Source organism: Elgaria multicarinata, chromosome 8 (genome assembly GCF_023053635.1).
Source record: "Elgaria multicarinata webbii isolate HBS135686 ecotype San Diego chromosome 8, rElgMul1.1.pri, whole genome shotgun sequence".
Lineage (NCBI taxonomy): Eukaryota > Metazoa > Chordata > Lepidosauria > Squamata > Anguidae > Elgaria > Elgaria multicarinata.
In genome coordinates this window covers 56451196-56476315 of record NC_086178.1, presented here as the reverse complement: position 1 = coordinate 56476315, position 25120 = coordinate 56451196, and the positions used below count along the sequence as shown (strand labels likewise).

At 42.7% G+C, this 25120-nt stretch overlaps 1 protein-coding gene across 3 annotated transcripts in view; it reads right to left on the bottom strand.

Annotated features, from left to right (window-relative positions):
• The window catches only part of ARMH3 (armadillo like helical domain containing 3), a 131313-nt gene that overhangs the window by 92989 nt on the left and 13204 nt on the right, over positions 1–25120 (bottom strand). For all 3 annotated transcript variants that reach the window (XR_010025729.1, XM_063132527.1, XM_063132528.1), the window contains exons 8-15: positions 24326–24412; positions 13653–13709; positions 12880–12923; positions 9164–9224; positions 8896–8942; positions 6333–6408; positions 3958–4051; positions 798–899 (exon numbers count right to left, since the gene is read on the bottom strand). Coding sequence is in view for 2 of the 3 variants with exons in the window: in XM_063132527.1 (XP_062988597.1) it covers positions 798–899; positions 3958–4051; positions 6333–6408; positions 8896–8942; positions 9164–9224; positions 12880–12923; positions 13653–13709; positions 24326–24412 (568 nt within the window). In the remaining variant the exon portion in view is untranslated. The remainder of the gene's footprint in view (positions 1–797; positions 900–3957; positions 4052–6332; positions 6409–8895; positions 8943–9163; positions 9225–12879; positions 12924–13652; positions 13710–24325; positions 24413–25120) is intronic.

The following is a 25120-nucleotide window of genomic DNA, read 5'->3' as shown; positions in this document are numbered from 1 at the left end:
GGAACTACCCTTTTACATGAGGGTTTTATAAAATGTTAGGCCTATTGCGCATTTGAAGAGGTGGCGTAACCATCAACAGTAAAAAATCTCATAAAACTAGTGTTGCAGATAACCATTATGGCAGAACACTCCAGCCCTCGCACACAGCATTCAAGTCCTTCCAGTCAACTACAAGAACAAACATGATTACCCTTGAACCACTAGTTACATTCCCATTTAAAACAAAGAAAACACAGAATTTAAAAACAATCTTAAATAAATGCTTAAAAAACAGACAGAGGAGGACAGATGCAAGCTTCCTTTCAGAAGATGCATTTTTGCTGAATTTTTAAAGCCTATTCAGAACTTGCTGTTACAAGACACAAGAGAAAGAAAGTTGTATTGTGCTGCTTAATGCCTTCATGCATAGTTATACAAATGCAATGGAAAATTAAAAGGAACTGAATGATACTAACTTGGTAGGGGGGAAAGCATCTATGGTTATTTATTGAGCCCCTTTTCAGACGATGCCATGGAACAAATCTCCCCCTAGCCCACTTAGCAAATCCACTTTGCCTCCTATGGAGGACAGGCTGAGACTCTCCTCTATTATGAATTAAACTTTCTCCTCTCCTATATTTGATTTTTCTCCCCGTCAGCATCAGGGCATCCTAGCCTCCAGTAATTGCCACCTGGCAATTAACTTTCATCTTTATGTAAAGTCCAGGTAGATTTCTAATTGCAGTCCAATAGGCAGCATCCTTCTTCCCTGCCAACATATTTCAGAAATATAAAGCTGTGTCAAAACAATTCTTTACCTTTGGTGTCCTGCATAACGATGGAGCTGTACTTTAAGAAAGTTATCAGGAGGTTGCTGGTCTGCACATCAGCATCCAGGGGTAGCTCCACACTGCTTATAACTGGGAAAAGTCAGATAAGATTTGTTTATCACCATTGCACAGCAGTTTTGACAGCCCTCCTGACGGAGGTCAAGAAAATACTTCTATTATGGCAGAATCCAATCTTATAGGTATTTCTCTTCATCTTCTCAACTGTTTGTGGTGCCAGGCAGTGCCAAGACACATCACCAAGTCATGGGCCAAAAGGAATTAAGGTAAATTAGTTCGACACAGCCACCCTGCACACCTCCTGCCCACTGACATGTGTAGCACATTTCATTAGGGTGTGCTCCCAGGGAATTGTTTTTTTTAAAGGTGAACATTTATTGAATACTCAGTCATAAAGGACATTATTTTTATTCATTTATTTATTAAACACTGTAGACATTGATGCCCCACTCTGCGTTCAGCTTGCCTGACCACAAGAGGGCCATTTCTGGTTGGGGGAGGGAGATATGAGGAGATGCTCCTCAAGCATTGGTGATGCTTTATGGTGACACTGGTCAGAGGAGGGGCTTAGGAGGCAATATTAGCCTTTGGGATGAGCGATTCCTTTTTGCTCCTGCTGCTGAGAGCAATGGTGCTCTCTCGGAGGCAATGGTTCTTCGACACAGCAGTGGAGCAGCCAGAGGGCAGCTGGAGGACTGCTCCTGCTGCACCTGGATCCCCCTCTGGATCCCTACTCAATGCCCCCCTCTATTCAGCACTTACTGCTTGAAACACTAGGGTGTGCCTGGACACACCCTGCACACCCCTTGCATACGCCTATGCTCCTGCCTGCCATTGGATAGGATCATCCACTACCATAGAAATATTTCATTTTTGTAGTGCTTTTGCCACCCTGCCAGATACCCTGTTCTCCAAGTGTGGCCCTAACTGAAAGAAGCTCAAAAGCCTCAGCAGGACATCCTTTGAGTTCCAAGCTGGCCAGTCCTGAGACAACCAGATCACGGAGGCAAGTAGTGGGAATTTAAAAACTCAACTTTGTTCATCCAGATTAGCATATTCTTTGCTGGTTCCCCTTTCTTACAATATCTATAAGCATGCTTCATCACCCCATAAAGGTTACCATCCAGGTATGGGACATGAAAAGAACCCCAGAGCTGAGCTTCATCTGAAGCCCAAGCAGAGAACTTATCTTCTTCTTTCCCTTCACTCTACTGCTCCCAGAAAGGACATGCATCTGTTTGATCATTAACAGCATCTGACAGTCTCAAAACCCCATTGGCTTTTCCCTTCCATCCAATGACTAACCAATACAGCAAAGTCTTACATGCCTTTTCTTATGGGTAAAAACATTTCTAGATAAGGACACTACCAGGTTTAGGAACCATATCCTTAAAGTACTATGACCAAATAATACACTTTGCAAGGCCTACATATATTATGCTGCCTTTATTTCTGTGGCACCAAAGATGTACCATGAGCATAATAAGACAGTTTGAAATTTGTTGCTAGACAAATCTTCTGCAGTCATTTCTCAATATTTAACAGGCAAAGAGGCAGTTCTCAGCTCAATACTAGCAGGCTCCACAGTTCAGCAGCAAACTCTGCCATTACAAGTACATAACCATCCCATGGTAGACCTAATCCACTCAAAGATTTAGCTAATATGTATTCAACAGCTATAATGGATCCTTCTGGAGCTGCTATGATGCACACCGGGAATGAATATTTAACAGCAGCAAACAAAATCACCACGTTAGATACCATGGTGACAGGCACCTTAGATACAGTTCAGGCAACAACAGAAAAGGGTGGGTCTTTTCCCCCCTTTCTTTTTTTTAATCACTGTGCAGGAAGTTACTACTTATCGTAAATCAACCCCTGCAGCTTTGACTCTTTCATGAAAGGAACAGGTATTTATCTATAAACTTTAAAAGGGTATTTAATCCATGTTACGAGATGCAGAGGAACTAGTTTCAGACATTAAGCCAGTTTGCAAAGTCCAGCAGCTGGGAAAGCACCAAGAACCACATGCACATGGGCTCACAGGGGCTCGACTAAATTCTTTTCAGGAATCAACCCAAAAAGAAAACTGGCCTTTTACTTCAAAGCTGAAATGAGCCAGGATAACATTTTATTACTACATTGCTAGACCTTTGTGTATGAGGCCAGGGCCGGGGGTTAGGGGGAGAGTAATCCTAGCACACCTTTAAAAAAGAAAAAAAGACAGAGCCAAAAATCTTGGGGAGCAAGACAAAGTAGACTTGCACTTTGAATCAAGAGGACAGAAGAGGAATGAAAAACGTAAGTGAACGCAGGTCAAAACAAAATTTCCTCTATTATTGTTAAGCAACCTCCCAGCAATAGGAAGGCAGCATTCACTAAGTCTATCTGCAGCACTCTGGGTTTGTCTATGTAAATTAAAAAGAGAGCGAGAGAGATGAAGGTAAGCACGCATTTTGCCCTCTGTATGAAAGAAAAAGTGTGTGGGTGGATACATTTGCAATGAACAATCTGAAAGGAGCCTAAGCAGCTCCCAACCCTCAGCATCATATGGAATACATACGCAGAGGTAGAAGACATAATTTTTTAAAACTGAGGCTTTTGATATCCATGGCAACCAAGAAGAATTTATCCTCCCAGAGAAGAATACTCTTCTGCTACGATATCAGAGTGACCTGAATAGAAACTGTAAGAGGGTGAAATACACAGCTCTCACCCTGAGACTCTTACAAACTGAGCTCTATTCAAACCCATCACATTCTTCCATTAAGCCATTTGTGCTGCATAAAGCAGTCAACGCGCAGGGAAACGACGCAATCAGGTATAAACAATTTATCCTATTTTCTCCAGGATTTCGCACACCCAGCTGTGTACTGCTGCCTGCCTAAGGGCTACTAACCTCCCACGTTACAAAAACAGTCACAGGGAAATTCTCATCTGGGGCCAATTTATGACTGAGCCACAAGAAACCATCATGCTGCGTTTCATTCTTGCTGGTGGTGGGGTTCCAGGTGCAGTTGAAAATCTTAGTATTAAACTATGAAGTCTTAAGCTTTCTCTGGACAAAGTGAGCAGTTGCTACCTTGCTCAGATGTGTCACAGAAACCAGTAAATAGGTAACAAAGCTCACCGTCAGAAGAAGGTGGAGTGGTTCCAAGTGGCGTGACCGGAGTTGTTGGAACTGGGCTTACTGGCATGGTCACCAAACCAATTTCAGGATGACTCTAGGAATCAAACACATGCATATTAGTTATATTTCCAGAGGCCTGTACTACATTACTTGCCAATTTCTCCAACCCCATCCCACTTCTGGTCCTGTGGGTATTCCTCCTCCACTACCTGACTGGACCTGCAATCCCAACTGAAATCCGTAATTTTGTTTCCATAAGTATTGAAAATACTGCAAACCATGCCTCTTACAGAGTCTTCTGCCCTCCAAAAGAGACAGTTGCTATGAAAGTAATATTTTTCTCCCTGTCCTTATATTCCCTCTCTCAATATATTCTTGTTTAAAAAGCAAGTCAGTACATCATGCTTCCCTCCCTGCAACTGCTCAGCCCCGATGCTTTGGGAGAGGACATTGCTACATAAATAATATTATTGTTGCTGATTTTCCCTGCCTTCTTCCAATAGTTCCTCTCTGCATTTCATCTCTGCCAGCAGCTCCCCAACTAATTTCTGATTTAACTTTATTCTCAATAGGGTTCCATTTGTGTCACTGTCATCCATGAAAACGGGCAAGATTTCAGATCCGCATACTATTCTATTTTATATCCAACCGTGAAGTAATGAAGCCTATTTCGCAGAATGCCTTTCATATCAATGCACTTCCAAATGTTCTCTCGGCAGCAAGCAGTGCGATGATTTGAAATGTATTCAAAAACTACCAATCTGCTTTTAACTGCACACCATTTCGTGGAAGTTCACACAGGGACTTGCCATGTCAAAAAGTCTGGTTTATTAATGGACTCTTATCAGCCCATCTTGTAAGGGACCACATGGCCAACGGTTGTAGCCTTGATTTTTGAAATCATCCTCTAAAGAAAGCTTTGAAATGAACTGCCCATTGAAAATATTACAGAAAAACAACTTATTTCTGTGGAATAAAAGCTTAAATTTTGCTATAATGGAATTTTATAACTCTTGTGCCAGTGAAGGAATAACAGCACCGCCTAGCAGCAAGAATCTGGCACAGCATTTCTGAAACATAACTTCTAATATAATTTTGTGCAAGCTATAGTTAGCTCCTGCCCAGTTCAACCAAAAAATCTGTTAAACCAACATACACTCTCTTTATCTGTGCTATAGTGGTCTGCATCCTATGCAAAATAGATGCAAACTAAGCAAAGCTATTTAAATCCATACGGAATCATCCATGTTTTAGATGTGATTCCAACATCAAAGAAACACACATACAAACTACCCCATCCTGTACACCAGGTTTATTATTAAAATAAATTTAATTCATTGAGGCCTTCAAAACATTAGCTGGAGAAACACAAGCATGCTAGCACCATGATAATAGCTTAATCCTGTTTGGATTCATTTAAAACTGATTTAAAACAATGCCATAACATTTACTGCAGCAGCATTTAAGAGCACTCAGGAACAGGTCTCAATCCTGCAATAACTGCATGGGCAGAATAATAAAAACTCACCTTTTTCTTTTATTTTTTGCAAAATCCTAAAACCTAAGGAAAGCCAAAACACACACTGCACAAGCAAAGGTGGCAAGAGCACAAACCAAGAAGAAAACGCTGCACATGTCAATCTTGTCAGTACACTTTAATTCAGGTGAGAAAGAACAAGATTTTTTTTTATTCCGGGTAGATAATATAAAACAGAAAGGCAGAGATTGAAAGCAACATTCAAAAGACTTTAAGAGCAAGACATAGTATGGTGCAGATTTGGACACCAGTCAATCTCTGCTGTTCCTGTCCAAACTGAGGAAGATTTTCTTTTCTTCCAGGACTAGCTACCCTCCCCTGCAAGGATGTCTGTTTCCACCTACACAGATTGACTTGCACAATTCAAGGGTGAAAGGAGAGCCATTCTGCATAGTACTAGCTTGCCCCATAACATGCAGACATTCCACAAACAATCCCACAAATTCAAAATAGCCTTAAGCTTCTCTCTTTACTTGGTAGTTAATAAGGACATACCACATCCTGTTTCACGATAGTTTCAACAACAGACTTTTCTGCAATCCTCCCGGAAACTAAGGCTTCTATGGGCAGCAAGATTGACCTCCTGTCTTTTCTTAGTGGTTGGGGGGCAGTGGAGGGGGGAGAAGGGGAGGAGAAAGTGCCAAAGAAGCGTGGAGTATTTGCTCCCTAAGCTAACAAATTCAGAGGAAGGCCTGCCCCATGTGCCAGACCACCAAGTAAGCACAGCATTATGGCCAAACGATACACCAGGTTGAGTTCCAAGATCTGTTAGAGCAGCCATTTTACCATCTAGATTCCACTCAAAGCCTTAGATATCCAAAAAGAAATTGTACCCTACCTGTGCCAATACAGTGATGAAATTTCGGTTCAAATGAACAGCTTCATAAAGGGCCAAAAGGATAGCTTCATTGGTTCTGCAAAAAGAACAAAAGACAAACTCATTCGCTGCAGTAAGTTATGTAACATCCTGCTTTTATTCCCCCTGCAACGTCACCTGGCAACATTGGGCACCCAGCCTGACAACCAAAATTGGAAATCTAGGCCCTTTTAGCTTTTCTTCCCTCAGAGCTTCCAAACCTGCGAGGCACTTGGCAAAACCAACACATATCCCATCTGCACCAATAACCAACACACATCCCATCTGCACCATCTGCACCAACTATGCAACTTTGCATAGTTGCAGCCTCCCCTCATTCAATATAGTACTTAACAGTTATATATAGCACTTCAGAGAGTGTTCAAAGTAATTTGTGTATAGCATCCTGCCGCCATGATTACACCCTTCCCACCCACAATTAAGGAGGAAAGAGGACTATGGCAAAGTTCTGCCATATAATATCTAGGAATGTATCAATCAGCAAAACCAGAGCTTGTTGGGATTCTCTGAATTCCACCTCAAAGCTCATTCCAACTTGTATCTGTATCAGATTGCAAGCTTTATATGTGTGGGCCCAGGAGAGGGGGGGGATGATATTTCCAGCAGATTTTCATGCACATTTTTCCAAATGTATGCATCTATGTGGACATTTTTCAAAAGTTCACATTTTTAAGCATTTTTTTTTCAAAAGCATGCATTTTTGTTCGCTTTTTGTAGTTGTTGTTCCGCAAATCACATTACAAGTGTGGAAATGTACAGGCTTTGACTGCAGGTTGTGTTCAGGTCTGTGCTTGATTCCAGGAGGTGTGAACTAGGTATATTTTGGTAAAAAATGAACTGAAATGTCTTATACAATCCCTAGTCATTTCATCTAGAATCAGTTGGTCAACATGCAGCACGTATGTATTTATTTATAACGACATTTATAGCCTTGCCTTTTAGGCTGTAGGCAGCTCACAATAACAAATAAAATCATAAAATGCGATAAAACACCTTCAATAAAACCAGGCAACAGTACAAAATTAGATTATAAAACCTAGGTAAAAAACAGCATTCATAAACAAATAGGAACATTCAATTGTATTGGGAGATCCAAAAGAACCAACAGGGTTTCACTCCAATGTAGTTCCCAGCATCCGTCATCTGCCAGAGTGACCAAGGCTATTTCTGTTCCAAACCCACGCCATAGTCTGGAATAGAATTGATCCAAACCATCTGTATTCTCCAAGAGCACTTGGAATTGAGAGGCCACTACCATCTCCAATACCTTGCCCCAAAAAAGGGCAGGGTAGAGACTGAACAATAGTTATCGAAAACCATCAGGACCAGACTTGATTTCTTTATCAAAGGCAGCACCACTGCTTCCTTCAGAACCCCAAGTGACCATGCCTTGCCTCTAAGAGGCATTAACCACCTCCAAAATCCAAATCCCTAAACTCAGCCTGGCTGCTTTTATTACCTAAAAAAGGCATGGATCCAGAGAACAGGTGGTAGTTCACATTCACAGGCTGCACAAGCAAAACGTATATAGAAGCAACATGACAAGAGGATATCCTAACCCCTTCCATTTCTGACTACATTAAAACCATGGCATCTAAATCAGTGGAAAAGCAAGCGATTTTATCTGCAAAATGTAAGGCAAACTGTTCACAATGGGCTTCTGAATACTCCACACTCTGCTCTCCCAGACCAGGCCTCTACCAAGGAGACCATTAGTCACCCTAAGTAGCTCCACTGGTTGACATTGTGTGGATGCAGTGGTGGAAGCAAAGTACAATTACTTTGCTGTTCTCATCGCCACAGAATAAATCCATTACATTTTCCTCTTACAAGGAACCCAAAGTGGCTCAAATGGTCCTCCTCCTCTCCATTTTATCCTCATAACAACCCTGTGAAGCAGGAGAGGCTAAGCCTTAAGAGACTGGCCCGAAGTCACTCAGTGAGCTTCATGGCTGAATGGGGACTAGAACCCGGATCTCCTGAGTACCAGTCAAACACTCTAACCACTACACCACATTGACTCATAGTGAGTTTGCAGCCATGTTCTAGCTTTCAACCCAATTGTTTTATTGCCTTCAGTTCCTCAGAAAACCAAGGAGTGGACACAGCTCTACAAGATACTATAGGCACCAAGTATTTGTTTAGTTGGTTTAAGTTAAGTTTGAATGAGGCAAACTTTCTGATATGGTCACCAGGGCTAAAGAAGTTGTCTGCTCTTTCCCCTGAATAATGATACCAAGTGCTACGTATGACAATTCCTCTTTCCTACTTGCCCCATTTCCTTTCCATTCCCAACGCGTAATATTCTGCCCTAAAAAAAATCAGAGTACAACTGAAGCATCTGCTACTTTGCTCACGTACCAGTCTAAGTGCTATCATGTCCAGTACAGACTGCTGGGCTAGTGCTAATTTTCTCTTATTATATATTGTTAAGTTAAGTGAGACTTCCAGAACAAGTCAGCATTGGATAATGTTTGTATTTCTAAATCAAAGCGGCAAATTGCCATCTGATGAATGTACTTACTGGACTGAGATTTTCTCATCAGCATCAGCTATGAACATGCTGCCCACCTATGGAAAGAAGCAGTATTGCACAGCTTTAGGATCTATTCAGATCTTCCCCCAAGAAGAGCTGGCTAATAACTCTCAAAACAATACTGATGCTACAAATGTTATCTGGAGCTGGAATATATTTTAGTGTATATAGGAATATTATTTATCTCCTTTCACAAGTTTTGGAATGGGCCCATCACATGGCAAACAATGACCAGTAACACACACTCACTTCTTACCATGTTGGTCAAAGCTGAGAAAAAGCCACTCTGATGTTCTTCTTCCTTGTCTTTGTACTGCCTGAGCAAGGAGGACAGAAATAGATAAAACCATGAAGCTGCAGAACTATGTAAACGAAGAGTTGTTTGACCAAAATTCTTAACAGTACTTAAAACAAAAGGGAAAACCTCAACATCCATCCACTTTTGCTTTTAAAGTAGTAGTTATGAAGACATCAGGGAAGATTTTCAATTGCTTGTACATTAGCAAGGATTGGACATTGGCTTGTGTTAAAGAAATTGACCAGAAACTGAAGAGAAAATGGAAACTCATGCTATTTAAGGTACCTAGTGTTGTGCTGTATAGCAGTTAGGAAAAGTAGAAGAGGAGCAACTGAGATCAAGACTAACTCTAGCTAATGGAAGCTCAATATGGCTCTATCCTGGCCAGTACAGACATAACAACTAGTGATCCTTTAACCAAGATCAATAAATCAGAAGGAGGATCACGTTCTACTTCCCATTCTCTTTCAAGCACGAATATCTATCCCCATGCCAACCTTCACCATGTTTAAGCAGTATATCAACACTTACATTAACTATGGTTAATGTTAATGAGAATACCCTCTTAACACGGGTTTGAAACCAGGGTCTAAAGCAATCTAGCAAACCTTGGTTAATGTTAACCTCTGGTTAACAATACCACTGCAACGCTTGACCATAGTTAAAAACTATGAGCAGGATTTAAACAAAAGGACAGAAGGATGGCAGAGAGAGCATTGTGTGATCCCACAATCCATTCCTATACACTTAGCTGGGCCAGTTGCTCAAAAGAAGAAGAAAAAGCTCCAGAGAGCATCCAAGATTTGCTTATTATAGCAGATGCAGAGTAGGCAAACACATCTATTACTGGACTAATTCTATATGATGAGAAATTCTGTAAGAATTGAAAGCTTACATATTGATTTGCCTTAAATTGGTCCAAAGTAAGGTAATATGCCTACTCTTGTTATCCCTGTTTTTCGAGACCAGTGTGACAGCCCCCCATCTTCTGACATTCCATTACATAGTACTGTTGAAGACACAAATACACAAGACTACCCCCTCGTTATAAGCAAATAAAAAGAGCTAAACTTTGTCTTTTAAAATCGTCCCTAAAGCCTTACTGTGCAACTCTCCAAACCTGTCTCAAAGATATCTTACTACTACTCTAAAAAAATCATAGAATTATAGAATCATAGAATAGTAGAGTTGGAAGAGGCTATTAAGGCCATCGAGTCCAACCCCCTGCACAATAAAGGAATCCACCTTAAAGCATCTCTGACAGATGGTTGCCCAGCTGCCTCCTGAATGCCTCTAGTGTGGGAGAGCCCACAACCTCCCTAGGTAACTCTCTAGGTAAACCACCCAGAAAGCTTTGGCTATCGGGCAGTATAGAAATGCAATAAATAAATAAATAGCTGGTTCCATTGTCATACTGCTCTTACAGTCAGGAAGTTTTTTCTGACGTCCAGCCAGAATTTGGCTTCCTGCAACTTGAGCCCATTATTGCGTGTCCTGCACTCTGGGATTATCAAGAAGAGATCCAGGCCCTCCTCTGTGTGACAACCTTTCAAGTATTTGAAGAGTGCTACCATGTCTCCCCTCAATCTTCTCTTCTCCAGGCTAAACATGCCCAGTTCTTTCAGTCTCTCTTCATAGGGCTTTGTTTCCAGACCCCTGATCATCCTCATTGCTCTCCTCTGAACACGCTCCAGCTTGTCTGCATCCTTAAGTGTGGTGCCCAGAACTGGACGCAATACTCAAGGTGAGGCCTAACCAGGGCTGAATAGAGGGAAACCAGTACCTCATGTGATTTGGAAGCTATACTTCTATTAATGCAGCCCAAAATAGCATTTGCTTTTTTTACAGCCACATCACACCATTGGCTCATATTCAGCTTGTGATCTACAACAATTCCAAGATCCTTCTCACTTGTGGTATTGCTGAGCCAAGTATCCCCCATCTTATAACTGTGCATTTGGTTTCTTTTTCCTAGATGTAGAACTTAGATGTAGAACTATTAAATTTCATTCCATTGTTTTTAGCCCAACACTCCAGCCTATCAAGATCACTTTGAAGTTTGTTTGTGTCTTCCAGGGTATTAGCTATCCCACACAATTTTGTGTCATCTGCAAATTTGACAAGCGGGCTTTTTGCCGGCCATTTGGCTTGCCGGACCTGCCCTCTGCCTCTTGCCTGGCTTCCAGTGACCAATCAGAACTTGCCTTCTGCCTGGGAACACCACAGCACAATGAGGAGTGAGGACAGATGGTGGAAAAGCCATAAACTGCCCAGAGAGCTTCAGCTATGAGGCAGTATATAAATGTAATAAAATAAATAAATAGTCAACTCGCTCCAGCAAGTTGACTCTTCCGACTTTTCCAATGTGCAGCTTTGCAAGAAAGGCCCACGGTGGCTGCGAGGTGACTGCTGTGTCATATGACTGATGCAACGCCACTGCAGAGCTACCACAGGGCTTTTAACCCATATAGACAGCCTCTAATCTAGAGAGACTACTACTTGAATTGGAGACAAGAGCAATGGAGAAAAGAACGGAGAATGAAAACTGGAACTTCTCAACTTGCATGTTCAAGTTTAGGAATCTACAAGGCTGACCGACCCAAAAGGATATAATATGGTATATGCCACAGTCACTAACCTCTGTCTATCTAATGAACCTAAGTTAAATCTCACTTTGTCTGGGACCACTATTGTACAGAGGACAAATAAACAGAAGCCAGTCATCTGCTTATGTAACAAAAACAGTTGCTTATTCATACTAAGATGTTTACATGAACAACTTTACTGGGGAAGGAAAATCTGCTCCATGTGGTTATAACACTGGCTTCTTTCAAAGTTACAGGAGCTCCAATATGGTGCATGGCTTGTAAAGGGAAGCAACTGCATTTGCTACCAACAGGAGGTGCATAAGCTCTGCTTCCTCAACAAACTGGGCTGTTTTAAGGAAAACTATCATATCTACTATATATAATACTCTCCAGAGTTATACACAGCTCTTTACCATGCTGCTACTCAAGATTGTTCAACTGGATAAAACAGGGAGCTGTGACCTTCTAAACTATTTGCCTGAGCTACAGTCATGAAAAGGCAGGAGAAGCTAATTAGCATTCCGGTATTGCAAGCTATAGAAAGTTGTAGAACGGAAAGTAACCTGTGTCTAGTACACATCCTTCTCTGCTGGAAGCTTTGGGCTTTCCTTCAAGCAGCTGGCCCCACATCAGAGTTAGTATCTTGACATTAGATGAGGTGGATCATGGGGCTGATCCAATCCATTAGTTTCTCCATGGTTAGATATTTTTGTTTATTTCACAATGGATTTTCTCTCAGAAGCAATACTCAGTGATTCACTTAGTTATACATCACTGGGGAGTAGAAGATGTTGCAGGCAGTTCATAGAAAGGTACACCCAATGATGATTAAGCCAGAAGAAAACAAATGCAATTCTGCCAGTTCCCTTGTGAAATGAGACCTCTACTTAATCTGGTCTGTGAGGCCTAGCACAGATCTGAAGAGAGGAATGGCAGCAGGAATACAGTATCTCAAAAGATTCAGACATATCATCTGCCATTAAGTGCCTAAGCAACCAGCTGACAGGCACATCAGCAAGTTTTTTTTTTCAGAAGGAAACAGTAACAACTCAAGCAGCTGTAAAAGCCTGCCTTAACTTGACTTACCGGTTGTACTCTGATAAAGCCTGAGCAACAACAAGACCCATTCCCTGTAAGAATAGAGTAAGATGTTACATTCTATCCCTAACTATGTAATATATAAAGCAGGGTAGACACACAGCCCTCTGCCTCCAAATGTTTAATCTCCAAATTACCCATAATAATGCTCATAACACTAGGTCTACCAGCTAAAGGTCAAGCGTTTTCCAAGGCTATGACATTTCTGTAACCCCCTCCAAGTAGCCTCATTCCAAGTAAGTCAGTATGGTGAAGTGGTTAGAGTGTCAAACTAACTAGGAAAGGGAGACCCAGGTGTTAATCACCAGTCAACCAGGATGCTCACTGGATGACCTTGGGCCAGTCACACTATCTCTCAACTTAACCTATCTCGGTTGTTGGGAGAATAAAATTAGCAAGGGGTGGACAATGAACACCAGCTTGAGCTCTTTGGAAGAAAGATGGGATGTAAATATAATATAACATTCAGAATTAGCCATTTTACTGGAGGAGACAAAAGCTATGGCCACAGACTTTGAATGACTGCCCTCAAAGGTCAGAAAAAGAAAGGAAATCTGAAGCTGCACCTTACTACAGTTCCCATTATTTGTCCAGTCTGCCCATGGTCATAAGTTTACTCCTCCCTCATACACTGTGGTATGCTTCAAGCCAAAGTGTCTGAAGGGATCCTTTTAATCAATGAACTTCAGCTCCTTGCTGTAATCCTAATACTTTGAGTAACTTGCCACCTTCACACACCACTCACGACCTATCATACTCACATTGAGTGTGGCCTCATCATCTATGATTGACAGCTTCACTATATAAGGATTCACAGACTGCAATGGGAAGAAGGAAGGTATGGGTTAGTTTAGCGATTCAGCAAAGGTAACACATCTTCATATGTGGCCTTGCTCTCCTGGTCCTGCCAGGAGATCCACATACCCCACAATTAAAACCATGGCATTCTATATCTACGCCTTCTCCAGTGCATCAGCCTCCCACAAAAATAAAGAGTCCCTCAACAATGCTGAGATTTACTTCCAGCTTGGTCACACTTTATATGTTAGTAGCATTTTAATTTTACTGTTTAGAAAAAAGCAGATTAGCCAGTATATGTACAGGATTGAATTGTACATAGTTTAATGTGGTACTCAATCCCCTATCACCTTTCTATGCTCTGGTAGAGTAACATTCCAAATTAAAGAAAGGTGTACTAACTTTCCTTTTCCTTCCCTCCCACAACACACATACACACATCAAGAGATGCGATACTGATTATGCAGACTGCCCAGCACACAGTAGCCCCATGCTGGTTCATATGCAAAGTATGGACCAGTAGATAGGACAGGTTGCTTACCTGTAACTGTGGTTCTTCGAGTGGTCATCTGTGCAGTCACACATATGGGCTCGGCGCCTGCGCAAAGCCCCGCTTCGGGAATTTTCTATAGCTAAAAGGCATTTTGGGCGGGAAACCCTCCCCCTTCCACTGCGCATGTGCAGGAGGGTTCCCGCCCAGAATCCCCAGTTCTTCTGAGACTTGAGAGCCTCGTCTGAGGATATAGACACCTGTAGGTGTATGTGAAAAAATACTAACAGTATAATTAGTAACAAACATTGGACACCAAGAGGGGAGTACGGTGGGTGGGTTTTATTTATTTATTTTATTTATTTGTGTGTGACTGCACAGATGACCACTCGAAGAACCACAGTTACAGGTAAGCAACCTGTCCTTCTTCTTCGTGGTCTCTGTGCATCACACATATGGGTGATTAGCGAGCTTTTACTCACCGGAGGAGGGTTGGTGTCCCTAGGTGAAGACAGATGACAAAACGGCTCTCCCAGTCGGACCTTGACCTGACGTCCAGCTTGTAGTGAGATACGAACGTCATTGGTCTAGCCCATGTGACACCACACTGAAAAGCAGAGGATGTAGAGACAGCTCTAGTAGAGTGCCCCCTAACTGAAGTCGGGGGGTCTAACTTCTGCAACTGGTAAGATAGGACGATACATTGCACCAGCCACGAAGAAAGTCTCTGAGCTGATACTGGTAAGCCTTTTTTGTTTTGTCCATAACATACAAATAGGTGTTGTGAACGGCGGAAAGAGGCAGTGCGATCTCTGTAGAAGGCTAAGGCCCTTCTGACATCTAATAAGTGTAAGGTTCTCTCCAACGCAGATGAAGGTGCTGGGAAGAAGGCTGGTAAAATAATGTCTTGGTTGACATGAAAACTGGAGACAACTTTGGGAAGGAATTGAGCGTCAGTACGAAGTACCACTTTATCAAGATGAAATATGAGATAAGGTTCATCTATCTTTAATGCACATAGTTCGCTAGCACGTCTTGCTGACGTGATAGCCACCAAGAAAACCACCTTCAAAGTCAAGAGGCGCAGGTCAGCAGTTGCCAAAGGTTCAAATGGTTTATTTGAGAGTGCATGTAAGACTACTGATAGGCTCCAGGAAGGGGAGAATGTTCTTACTGGTGGATGTAAATTTAGTAACCCTTTCAAGAACCGCTTAACCATAGGATGGGAAAAAACAGTAAGACCGTCCACACGGTCATGAAACATGGATATAGATGCCAAGCACACCTTTAAAGAGGAAACCTTTAAACCCCTGTCAACCAACATTAATAAAAAGGACAGGATGCGATTAATAGAACAACTTGTAGGTGAAAACTCATGTTCAGAGGCAAAGTTTTTAAAAGCCGACCACTTTCTGTTATAGTTCCGCCTTGTTGACAGTTTTAGTGCTGCATCTAAAACCTTTTGGATCTTAGCTGCCAGGTCTGTATCCTCTACTGGGGAATCAGCCTCCACGCTGTCATGTGAAGGGTGTCGAGGTCTGGATGACATATCCAGCCTTGATCCTGGGATAGGAGGTCTCGCCTCATCGGTAGACGTCGGAAGCGCCCCTGTGACCTGTTGAGAAGGGTTGTAAACCAGTTCTGTCTGGGCCACCAGGGAGTTAGAATTATGCAGTTCGCATTGTCGTGAATAATCTTGGCAAGGATTCTCGTTATCAGGGGGAATGGAGGAAACATGTACAAGAGGTGAGTGTTCCAGTGTTGGAGAAATGCATCTCCCAACGATTTCCTTCCTACTCCTGGCTCTGCTGCAAAATTGGTGACACACTGTGTTGTTCTCTGTTGCAAATAGATCTATGTTTGGCTGTCCCCAATGGTGAAACAGTTCCTTGACCACTTGCGGATGAATGCACCATTCGTGGGTTATTGACGAGTGCCTGCTGAGATTGTCTGCCAGCATGTTGGATAGACCGGCTATGTGAACCGCAGTCAGGAACAGCCGTCGTCGAATGCACCATTCCCATATGTGTATGGTGAGTTTTGCTAGGGACAAGGACTTTGCACCTCCCTGTTTGTTGATGTAAAAAACAACTGTTGTGTTGTCTGACGTCACTTGAATATGGTGGTTGCATATCATGGATTCGAATGCCTTTAGGGCTTTTTGTACTGCTAGGAGCTCGAGATAATTGATGTGGTGTTTTCTCTCCTTCACTGACCACTTGCCTTGTACTCTTAGGGAGTCAAGATGAGCTCCCCATCCTGTCGTCGAAGCATCCGTTGTGATTGACTTGGTTGGTATCGATGGTTGGAAAGGAACGCCCTTCAGCAGATTGCATTGGCTTTTCCACCATTGTAGGGATTTTATTACTGTTGGTGGTAAGGAAAGAACATTGCGTTTGGCATTCTGTAATGGGTTGAATACCCTGGTGAACCAGAGTTGCAAGCGTCGCATCTTGAGTTTTGCGAACTGTACGACCATGGTGGTTGAAGCCATCAGCCCTAGGAGTCTTTGGACTGTATATGCGGTAGCGGTCCTCTGTTTGGAGAGATTGATCGCTAGCCTTTGAATAACAATGGCCCTTTGTATCGGTAAAGACGCTCTGGTAGTCTGTGAATCCAAGATTGCACCTATGAACTTTATAGTCTTGGTTGGTGTGAGGGTAGATTTTTCGATATTTATTAATAGACCTAGCTCCATCATCAGGTCCCGAACATAGGTTATGTGCTGCTGGATGGCCTGCTTTGATTCCGCTACTAAAAGCCAGTCGTCTATATATGGGTGGATTTGAATCCCTTGATTCCTTAAGTGAGCACAAACTACAGCAATGCACTTTGTGAATACTCTGATAGCTGTTGATAATCCGAAAGGCAGAACTCTGAACTGAAACGCCGTTTGATTTATGGCGAAACGTAGGTATCGTTGGCTGTCCTGATGGATAGCTATATGAAAATATGCGTCCTTGAGGTCGATGGAGGCAAACCATGATTTTCTTGTGAGAAGTGGTAGGATCATTGGAAGCGAGACCATACGAAACTTTCTTGGTGTTATAAAGGTGTTTACGTTGCGTAGGTCCAAAATGGGTCTGATGCCTCCATCGGCTTTCGGGACGGTGAAGTATCTGGAGTAAAAACTTTTCATTACTTGATGTTTTGGTACTGATGTTATTGCTCCCTTTTCTATGAGTAAGCGGACCTCTTGTAGGAGCGGTGACGATGGTGTAGTTGATTTCAGGACTCCCAAAGGTGGGAGGGAATCGAATTCTATCTTGTAGCCATGTTCTATGATGGAAAGCACCCATTTGTCTGTAGTTATTCGATTCCATGCTGCCCTTGAGGTCGAGAGACGGTCGCTGAAGAGAGTGGTTGTAATGTGGGAATTTAAGTCAAAGATGCCGATTTTGGGGGTAATCAGGCTTGCGACGCTGAAATTTGGGTTTAGTGGATGGAAATTGCTTCTTCCCCTGTTGAGGTTGGAATTGATAGGGTTGTCGCTCCGGCTGATATCTTGTGGTAGCGAATCCAGGTTGTCTAAACCATCTTCTTGGTCTAAACTGTTGCTGCTGGTGTTGAGCTGGACCTAGTCCCATTTTACGTGCTGTTATTCTAGCCTTCTGAACATTATCCATGGTTTCATCGGTTGTGGAATTAAAGAGGCCAGTACCATCAAAGGGTAGGCTTTCAATGCGTGATCTGGCTTCTTGTGACAATCCAGCGGATCTGAGCCACGCATGTCTTCTTAGCGCGACTGCTCCAATCATCGTCTTTGTGCCACAATCGGCTTGATGCTTAGCTGTGGCTATTTGTTGTCTTGCCATTCTGGTGGCTTCATCATGGGAAACTCTTGCTAGTTCCCTTTGGTCATCTCCTAAATTGTTACACAAGGACATCACTTTCTCCCACAAAAACAACTGATACCGGGACATCGTGGCCTGGTAATTTGCTATTTTAAGGCTTAGTGCTGCAATAGAATAAAATCTTCTGCCCATTAAATCGAGTCGTCGACCTTCCCTGTCTACTGGTGCTGAATGCACCCTTTGAGATCGTCCTTGCGCCGACTCTACGATAATAGAATTTGGCTGAGGATGTGTAAAAATAAACTCCGCATTCTTGTTGAGTACTCTATACATGTTATCTAGCCATTTTGACGACGGCTGTAACGACACTGAATCTTTCCATGATTCTTTGACTGCCCTGGTTAGGGTAGGTAGAAAGTGTATTGCAATTGGTGTTGTTGCTTCAGTGTAAATTGCTTCAAAAACAGGATCTACTAGCCTTTCTAAGGTCTGTCTGGTCTCTATGCCGAGTGCTTGTGCCATTCTCTGAATAAGGTCTGAAAAATGGGCCAGTCCTTCGGATGGCGAAACTGATCCTTGCACCTCCACCATCGAATCCGGAGATGGGATAGACGGGTTTGGTGAGACAACCGAAATCGAGTCTGAACCATAGTCGCCCGGTTCCTCAGGGGATGAAGGTATTCGCACAGTTTGTATATCCGGACCTCGCTCTGCAATGGAGAGCGTTGTTTGTGGATCTCGAGTTGTTGGTTCGACTGTCGTAATCGGTAGTGGTACTGGTACTATCTCAGTGACTTGTTCCGGTGCCGATATCGTTGCAGAAGGTGGTTGTCGATATCGAGGAGGTGAAAACCTGCTTCTTCGTTGATATCGGTCACGGTCATCATACTAATCTCTATAATAATAGCTTGGTCTTGGTGGGAGAGAGTATTCTGATTGTTCGTCGTACTCTCTTACAGGAGATCTGGATCAGTACCGCATTGCATGGAAATAACGTTGGTCCTCTCGATATCGATCGTCGATCGAACGAACAGAGTCCGGTGAGCGTCGATATTGTGTTCGACGATCGAGCAGTGTAGGCGGTCTTCGATCATCGTACTGCTGAATATGGTCATAAGTTTCTTTGAGGTGAGCCTCTAACTGATCCCCTTGTAGAACGTATTGGTTCTCTCCTTTGGTGGGATTCACTCTCTCTAATCTCGCCCTCCGATAATGATGGAGGCGGCATTGGAGTAATCGTCGATATCGAGGCAGGGATAGAAATGGGGACCGTCTCGATCATCAAAGGGATTAGTGCATCGCTTGATGCTGCGGTCATCGATGGTCGAGTTTTCTGGCAGTCGTGAGTTTTGGCCGACTTAGCCTTTTTTGCTTCACCACATCGGTGGACTTCGATGTATGTGCCTTTTTTGTCATCTTTTTTGCTACTGAGGCAGTCAGGGTTCGCCCTGGCGTAGCAGGGGTTTCCTGGCGGGGTCTGTCGGCCTGAATCCTTGGCGGCTCGACAGGAGCTGGACGCGCTACTGGCTGTTGGTGCGAAGCCATTGCAGGTTTATCAACCGATGCTAGCGCCCTTTCCCACAGCTCTGCCCGCAATTTATCTGCCCTATGCCGCCTTGTAAGTTTTGAAAAGGCTTGGCAATGGGTACAGGTGTCCACCTTATGACCCTCTCCCAGGCAGATAACACAGTGGTTGTGTCCGTCCGATCATGGTAATTTTGTACCACACCAGGTACACTTTTAAAATGGGGCCTTGGGGCCCATACGGTCCAGAATATAATTGAAGAAAGAGAAAGCGAGAATAAGATAAGTGAAGAATAAGGATTTTTTATTATTATTTATTTATTTTTTCCAGGAGAAAAAGGTAGAATACAGAAGGAAAAGAGAATCTATGAGGAAAAGTAGTTAGAGAAAATAAGCTAAGTCTTAGCTATAGAGTTTTTTGAAGAGCGTTGTTCCCGACGAGGCTGTCTGCAAGACGGTCGAAGAAGAACTGGGGATTCTGGGCGGGAACCCTCCTGCACATGCGCAGTGGAAGAGGGAGGGTTTCCCGCCCAAAATGCCTTTTAGCTATAGAAAATTCCTGAAGCGGGGCTTTGCGCAGGCGCCGAGCCCATATGTGTGACTGCACAGAGACCACGAAGAAGAACTGAAGCACCCAGAACAAGAGGAAATGCAAACCCATTAACTAAAACCAAATAAGATGCCCAGAGTTCTGCTTTTGTTCCAGGACTATTACAAAGCCTACTTAATTCAAAGACGTTCTAATGATGCCAAAAATTCATTAACCACTAGGACAACAACACAGTGTATGAAGTTCTGAGACAGAACTGCCAATTGATTCAAAAGGTTGTGTCAGAATCAATGGCTCGGTTCACACAACACTTTTCTCAACAGTGGTGTAACAACTCCACAGTGGAGTTGTTACACCACCGTTTAGAAAAGTGTTTTCTGGAGGTTAAACTCCACCCCACGTTAGAGGGTTTTTTTGGAAAACACTCCACCTTGAATTTCCATGCTGTGCAGAGGAGAGATCCTGCCAAACCATTATGTTCCATGTTGTCTGGAGGGCTCCGTGGAGTTTCCTGTTTAGTAGAGTGGCGTTTCCCAGCGGCCATAGAGTTCTCTGGCAATACCGGTGAAAGGAGTGAGTGCCAGTCTAGGAGAGCCACTGGGATTGTTTTTTTGCAGCAATGGCTGATACAATACCATTGCGAAGATTGGGGGAGGAGAGAAGGCAGAGGAATTGTCAATCAAATACTACTGCGTTGACTTTTACTCCACTCCACAAGAGGCTACACCCATATAACAGTGAAGTTGGAACATGTTGTGTGGTGAGTACTCCCTACAAACTCCACTGTTGAGTGGAGTTTTCACACTGAGTAGAGAAATGTGTTGTTTGAACTCAGCCAATGTCAAGTAAACAGTTAGAATCTGGACCAAAACATTCAATACCAATTCCAGATCACTGTGAGAGCCTAAATGGAGCCAAATGTTTGGGGAAGGGTAAATCAAGAAAAATAAGCATTATATTATGGTGCAGCAATCACAAAGAGCCCTTTATCATCTGAAAGGCAGGTAAGTGAATTGTGCCATGCACTTTCATAGGCAAGACCCTAGCATAACAGAAAGAAGCAGAGATTGTGAAACGCTAGTCCAATATAACTAAACCACCAGAAACAAGGCATTGCACAGTGCAATCCTATGCATGTCTACTCAATGAGTTTAACAGACTTATCACAGGTAAGTGTATACAGTGCATAGTGGTGCCCCACCCACTTTTCCTCTCAACTCAGCTGAGCAGCCATCAGCTAGAGCGAGGGAAATCCATCTCTCAAGGAGCCTGAGTGTTTCACTGAAGGATGGAGGCTGTTTTTGTGTATCAGCTTGATTTTACCTTTTCAAAAATGGGGGATCAACCATTGTCGGTTAGCTTCTATTTCCCAGCAACCATCTCTATACCAGTAGAGCCCCATTTGAATGTCTGCAGCCTCCTCTCACTTTCCATCTTAATACTGTAACCCAGTCTTCCCCAATATGATATCCTGCAGATGTTCTGTATTTCAGCTACCAGCCAGCATGGGCAATGGTCAGGAATACTGGAGTTGTAGTCCAAAGGAATACAATAATGAGATAGTTGCTTAGGTAGAAAATAATTAAGTCTGAAATCCTAACACACTTACCTGGAACAGAAATAAATCCAACGTAACTCAAAGGAACCTATTTCTAAGTAGATATACATAGGCCTGCACTTCATTAAACCTGGTAAGAGTTGATGCTGAGCACTGGGACAACTGCCTTTCCCCCAGAGCCCAGCAGATGACTGATTAGCTGGGCTGTGGGGACAAGTTAGTGGGGCTCCCCAGGCCACATGGCGATAATCCAAGGGCAATAGGCTATCTACCCTTCATACAGTTTTAGTTAACTGTTTTCCATGTCATTGTTTCAAAATTTTACATTGTAAACTACCTTGTAGAGGCTCTGCCTTGGAAGTTGGTATAAAATATAAATAAAGACAGACAGAGTTAATCAAGCTGCCTGAACAGAGAGGAGAATGCAAATGGAAAAGATATACCTGATTTAAATTTCAAGAGTAGAATATGCCCTATCCTTGGGTATCATATTGTGACCAAAGATGCGCTTATATAGAATATTCATTTTATGCTTTTGTTTTTCCTTCAAACAAGGATATATCTGTACAGATTTACATGCTATACTCTTAGGACAGCACCCACCTTACAATTTAAGACTGCAGAACTGCATGATTTAATGTTTAAAAAAAGCTTAGAGTTGTTATCAAAAGGCTCTGAGCTAGGAAGAACTGAAATCTATATGTTCAGGGAAGTCCTGCCCATAAAGCCAGCCTTCGGAGGTAGCAGTTTAACTCTCAGCCAGGCCAACAGACTGAAGTTCTGTTCAGTTTCTGTAAATCAGAATGATTTTGCAATAAAAAGTATAAAGGAGCAGCTGGATCAGTAATAAAGACTACAGCAGATATGCCAGTAAACTTGAAACACGTTTAAAAACATGTTTTTGCAAGCACACTAGTGGGTTTTTTTTATAGACAGGCATTACAGTCACAAGCAACAAATATGCTCTCAATGCAATTAGACTTCCTTAACCTAATGGAACAATTTAGCAGCTCACGAGGCACTAGAGGAAACAGAGTATGATCAGCAACAGTATGGTCAACATGAAAAGCCTTTCACAGCAAACTAAAAAAGAACACACACATACTCCAAGAGAAGATTTGCAGTACTATTCTAATGTCTCCCAAGACTGATCAGGAAAAAAATAGCTACGCTTTCCTCAAAATGTTATGACTACTTTACGTCATACCATATAGAGAGAAATTCTCTCAGCTGTAATGCAAAGCCAAGACAAACCCTTCAAGAAAAATTAAAGGCTTTTTGCCTTTGCTGTCCCCACGCTTGCCTCTGACGTCCTTGTCCCTACCATCCAACCAGCAACACTCCCTCTCTATGCAAGTCCCCTCTTTCTACAACAGCTGTGCGCTCTTCTTCATGTCAACTCTTGAGAGGTTATAGCTAGCAAGATTTCTTATGCTTAATTCCCCTTTCTTGTATTTCTTTGTAACCAGAGCCTGTATTAGCGTCCCATGGGGACTATAGAAATATGAAGCATCCTAATACTCCTTGCTTCTCTGGCCATCCATTATATATTTCAGCAACTATTAGAAAACAATGGGGTCAAATCCTGCAGACTCGGCAAAACAATAAAAATCATCGTTAAAATACTGTGTCTTATGTGAACAGGAGAAAGAAACCGAATAGGTGGAGAGCAACAGAACCACACAGACATTATTCCCTCAAGCTCCATAACATTCCAGGTATCACATGACCACTGATCACATGACCACTAATGCTCCCAAGACTCATGCTGGCTGGCTACCAAATCATATGCCCAGGCTTTCTAAACCTGAAGTGTAAGTCTCAACTAGGAACTTCCCTCCCAAGCTGACAAAACTTCTGGGGGGATAGAAACTTGCAATCAAGCCAGCTAAGCATTCCCAAACTAAAGATTCCTATTTCATAAAATAGCTTTCCCTTTTATTTTTATAGGAAAGAACTGCAGAATTATTTCTGAACATATACATAAAGTACAGTGGAAACACTACCTTCATTCAAACAGGACACATATTTTTAACATGATCCTGCTACCATTCTATTACTGAACTAGTAACCAGCATGCGCTGTCCTAATGGCTAAGGCAATGGAAACACCAGGGTACAGGTCCACAAGTCTGCTGACTACCACCTTCCATCACCATCAAGCAAGTGCAACAATCCCTAGCTTTCATTCCAACTTTAGAGCTAAAGAAGACAGCAGGGATCATCCCTACAGTTGCACTACGCTTCAGAGGCAGAAGCACACAGCACAGCTATGGGTACCATCCATGCCCCCCTCTAGCTCTAAGGTTGGGAGGAAGACTGCTGCTTGTCTTGCCACTACATTTCTGAGCTTGGAACTGGAGAGGAAGATGCAGACCAACCTGCATCTGCACTGTGCTACCAAGGGCCTAGAAAGTGCAGCAATCCCAGCTTGTCTTCAGCTCCAAGCAGGAATGGCTGCTGCACTTTTCATGCTGCACTTGCTTGGCTTTTGGAGCACCTCAGAAAAACAGAACTATTGTGGCAACAATCTCATACCTAGAGGAGTGGAAATAGTCCCCAGACTTGCATTACGCTTTCAGCGCACAGCACATCATGATAGATAAAAACCACTCCCCTGAAAGGAGGGGCAGGGTCCTAGAAACAACACACTTTGGGGTTACTACTAAAGCCTGACAAAATTGGTAATGTACACACATTCTTCATGAAGCAAGCACTCACCTCATACTTTCTATAGTTGACTAATAAGGCAAGTAGCACAACAGCGTCATAACCATGTTCTCGGCGACTGGGAAGACTGGAGAGGATCTAAAACCATGAGAAGGTATAGCTTAGATTAAGTAAGAGCCATGGACAGCCGTACTGAAAAGTTGTGAAGAACAGACAGACTCAAAGCTTCCAGCATCCAGAATTAATCTACACAGCTCAGAAAAGGGCTGAATCATCCTCCCACATGCACAAAGAGCAAATTGGAGCCAAACTCTTACCTTGAAAAGAGTAAGCACATAAATAATTTGCATGGTTAAACTCACTAATTTAGTGAGGGTCAGAGCGGGAAGACAAAATATGAATCGGTTCGTTGAAACATGGAGTTTGTAATGCATTCGGATAAGGTTCAAGGTGCACTTCAGCTATATGCACTGTTAAGATTAATATGATCGTTTTTCTTCTCTTTGGTAAATCTAATTATGGATTGATGACATGAAATATTGTCTCATTCTTATTTTTGTAAATTGTATTTTTTCTAAAATGAAATGTATTTTTTTTTAAAAGAGCGGGTCCATAATAAATAGATAGCTAAATAGCTGCGTAATAAATAGCTGCGTAAAGGCTTAGACTGATTCCCCTAAAAATGGGTTACTCTTAGAATCATAGAATCGCAGAGTTGAAAGGGGCCTACAAGGGCCTACAGGAGTCCAACCCCCTGCTCAATGCAGGAATCCACCTTAAAGCATCCCTGACAGATGGTTGTCCAGCTGCCTCTTGAAGGCCTCTAGTGTGGGAGAGCCCACAACC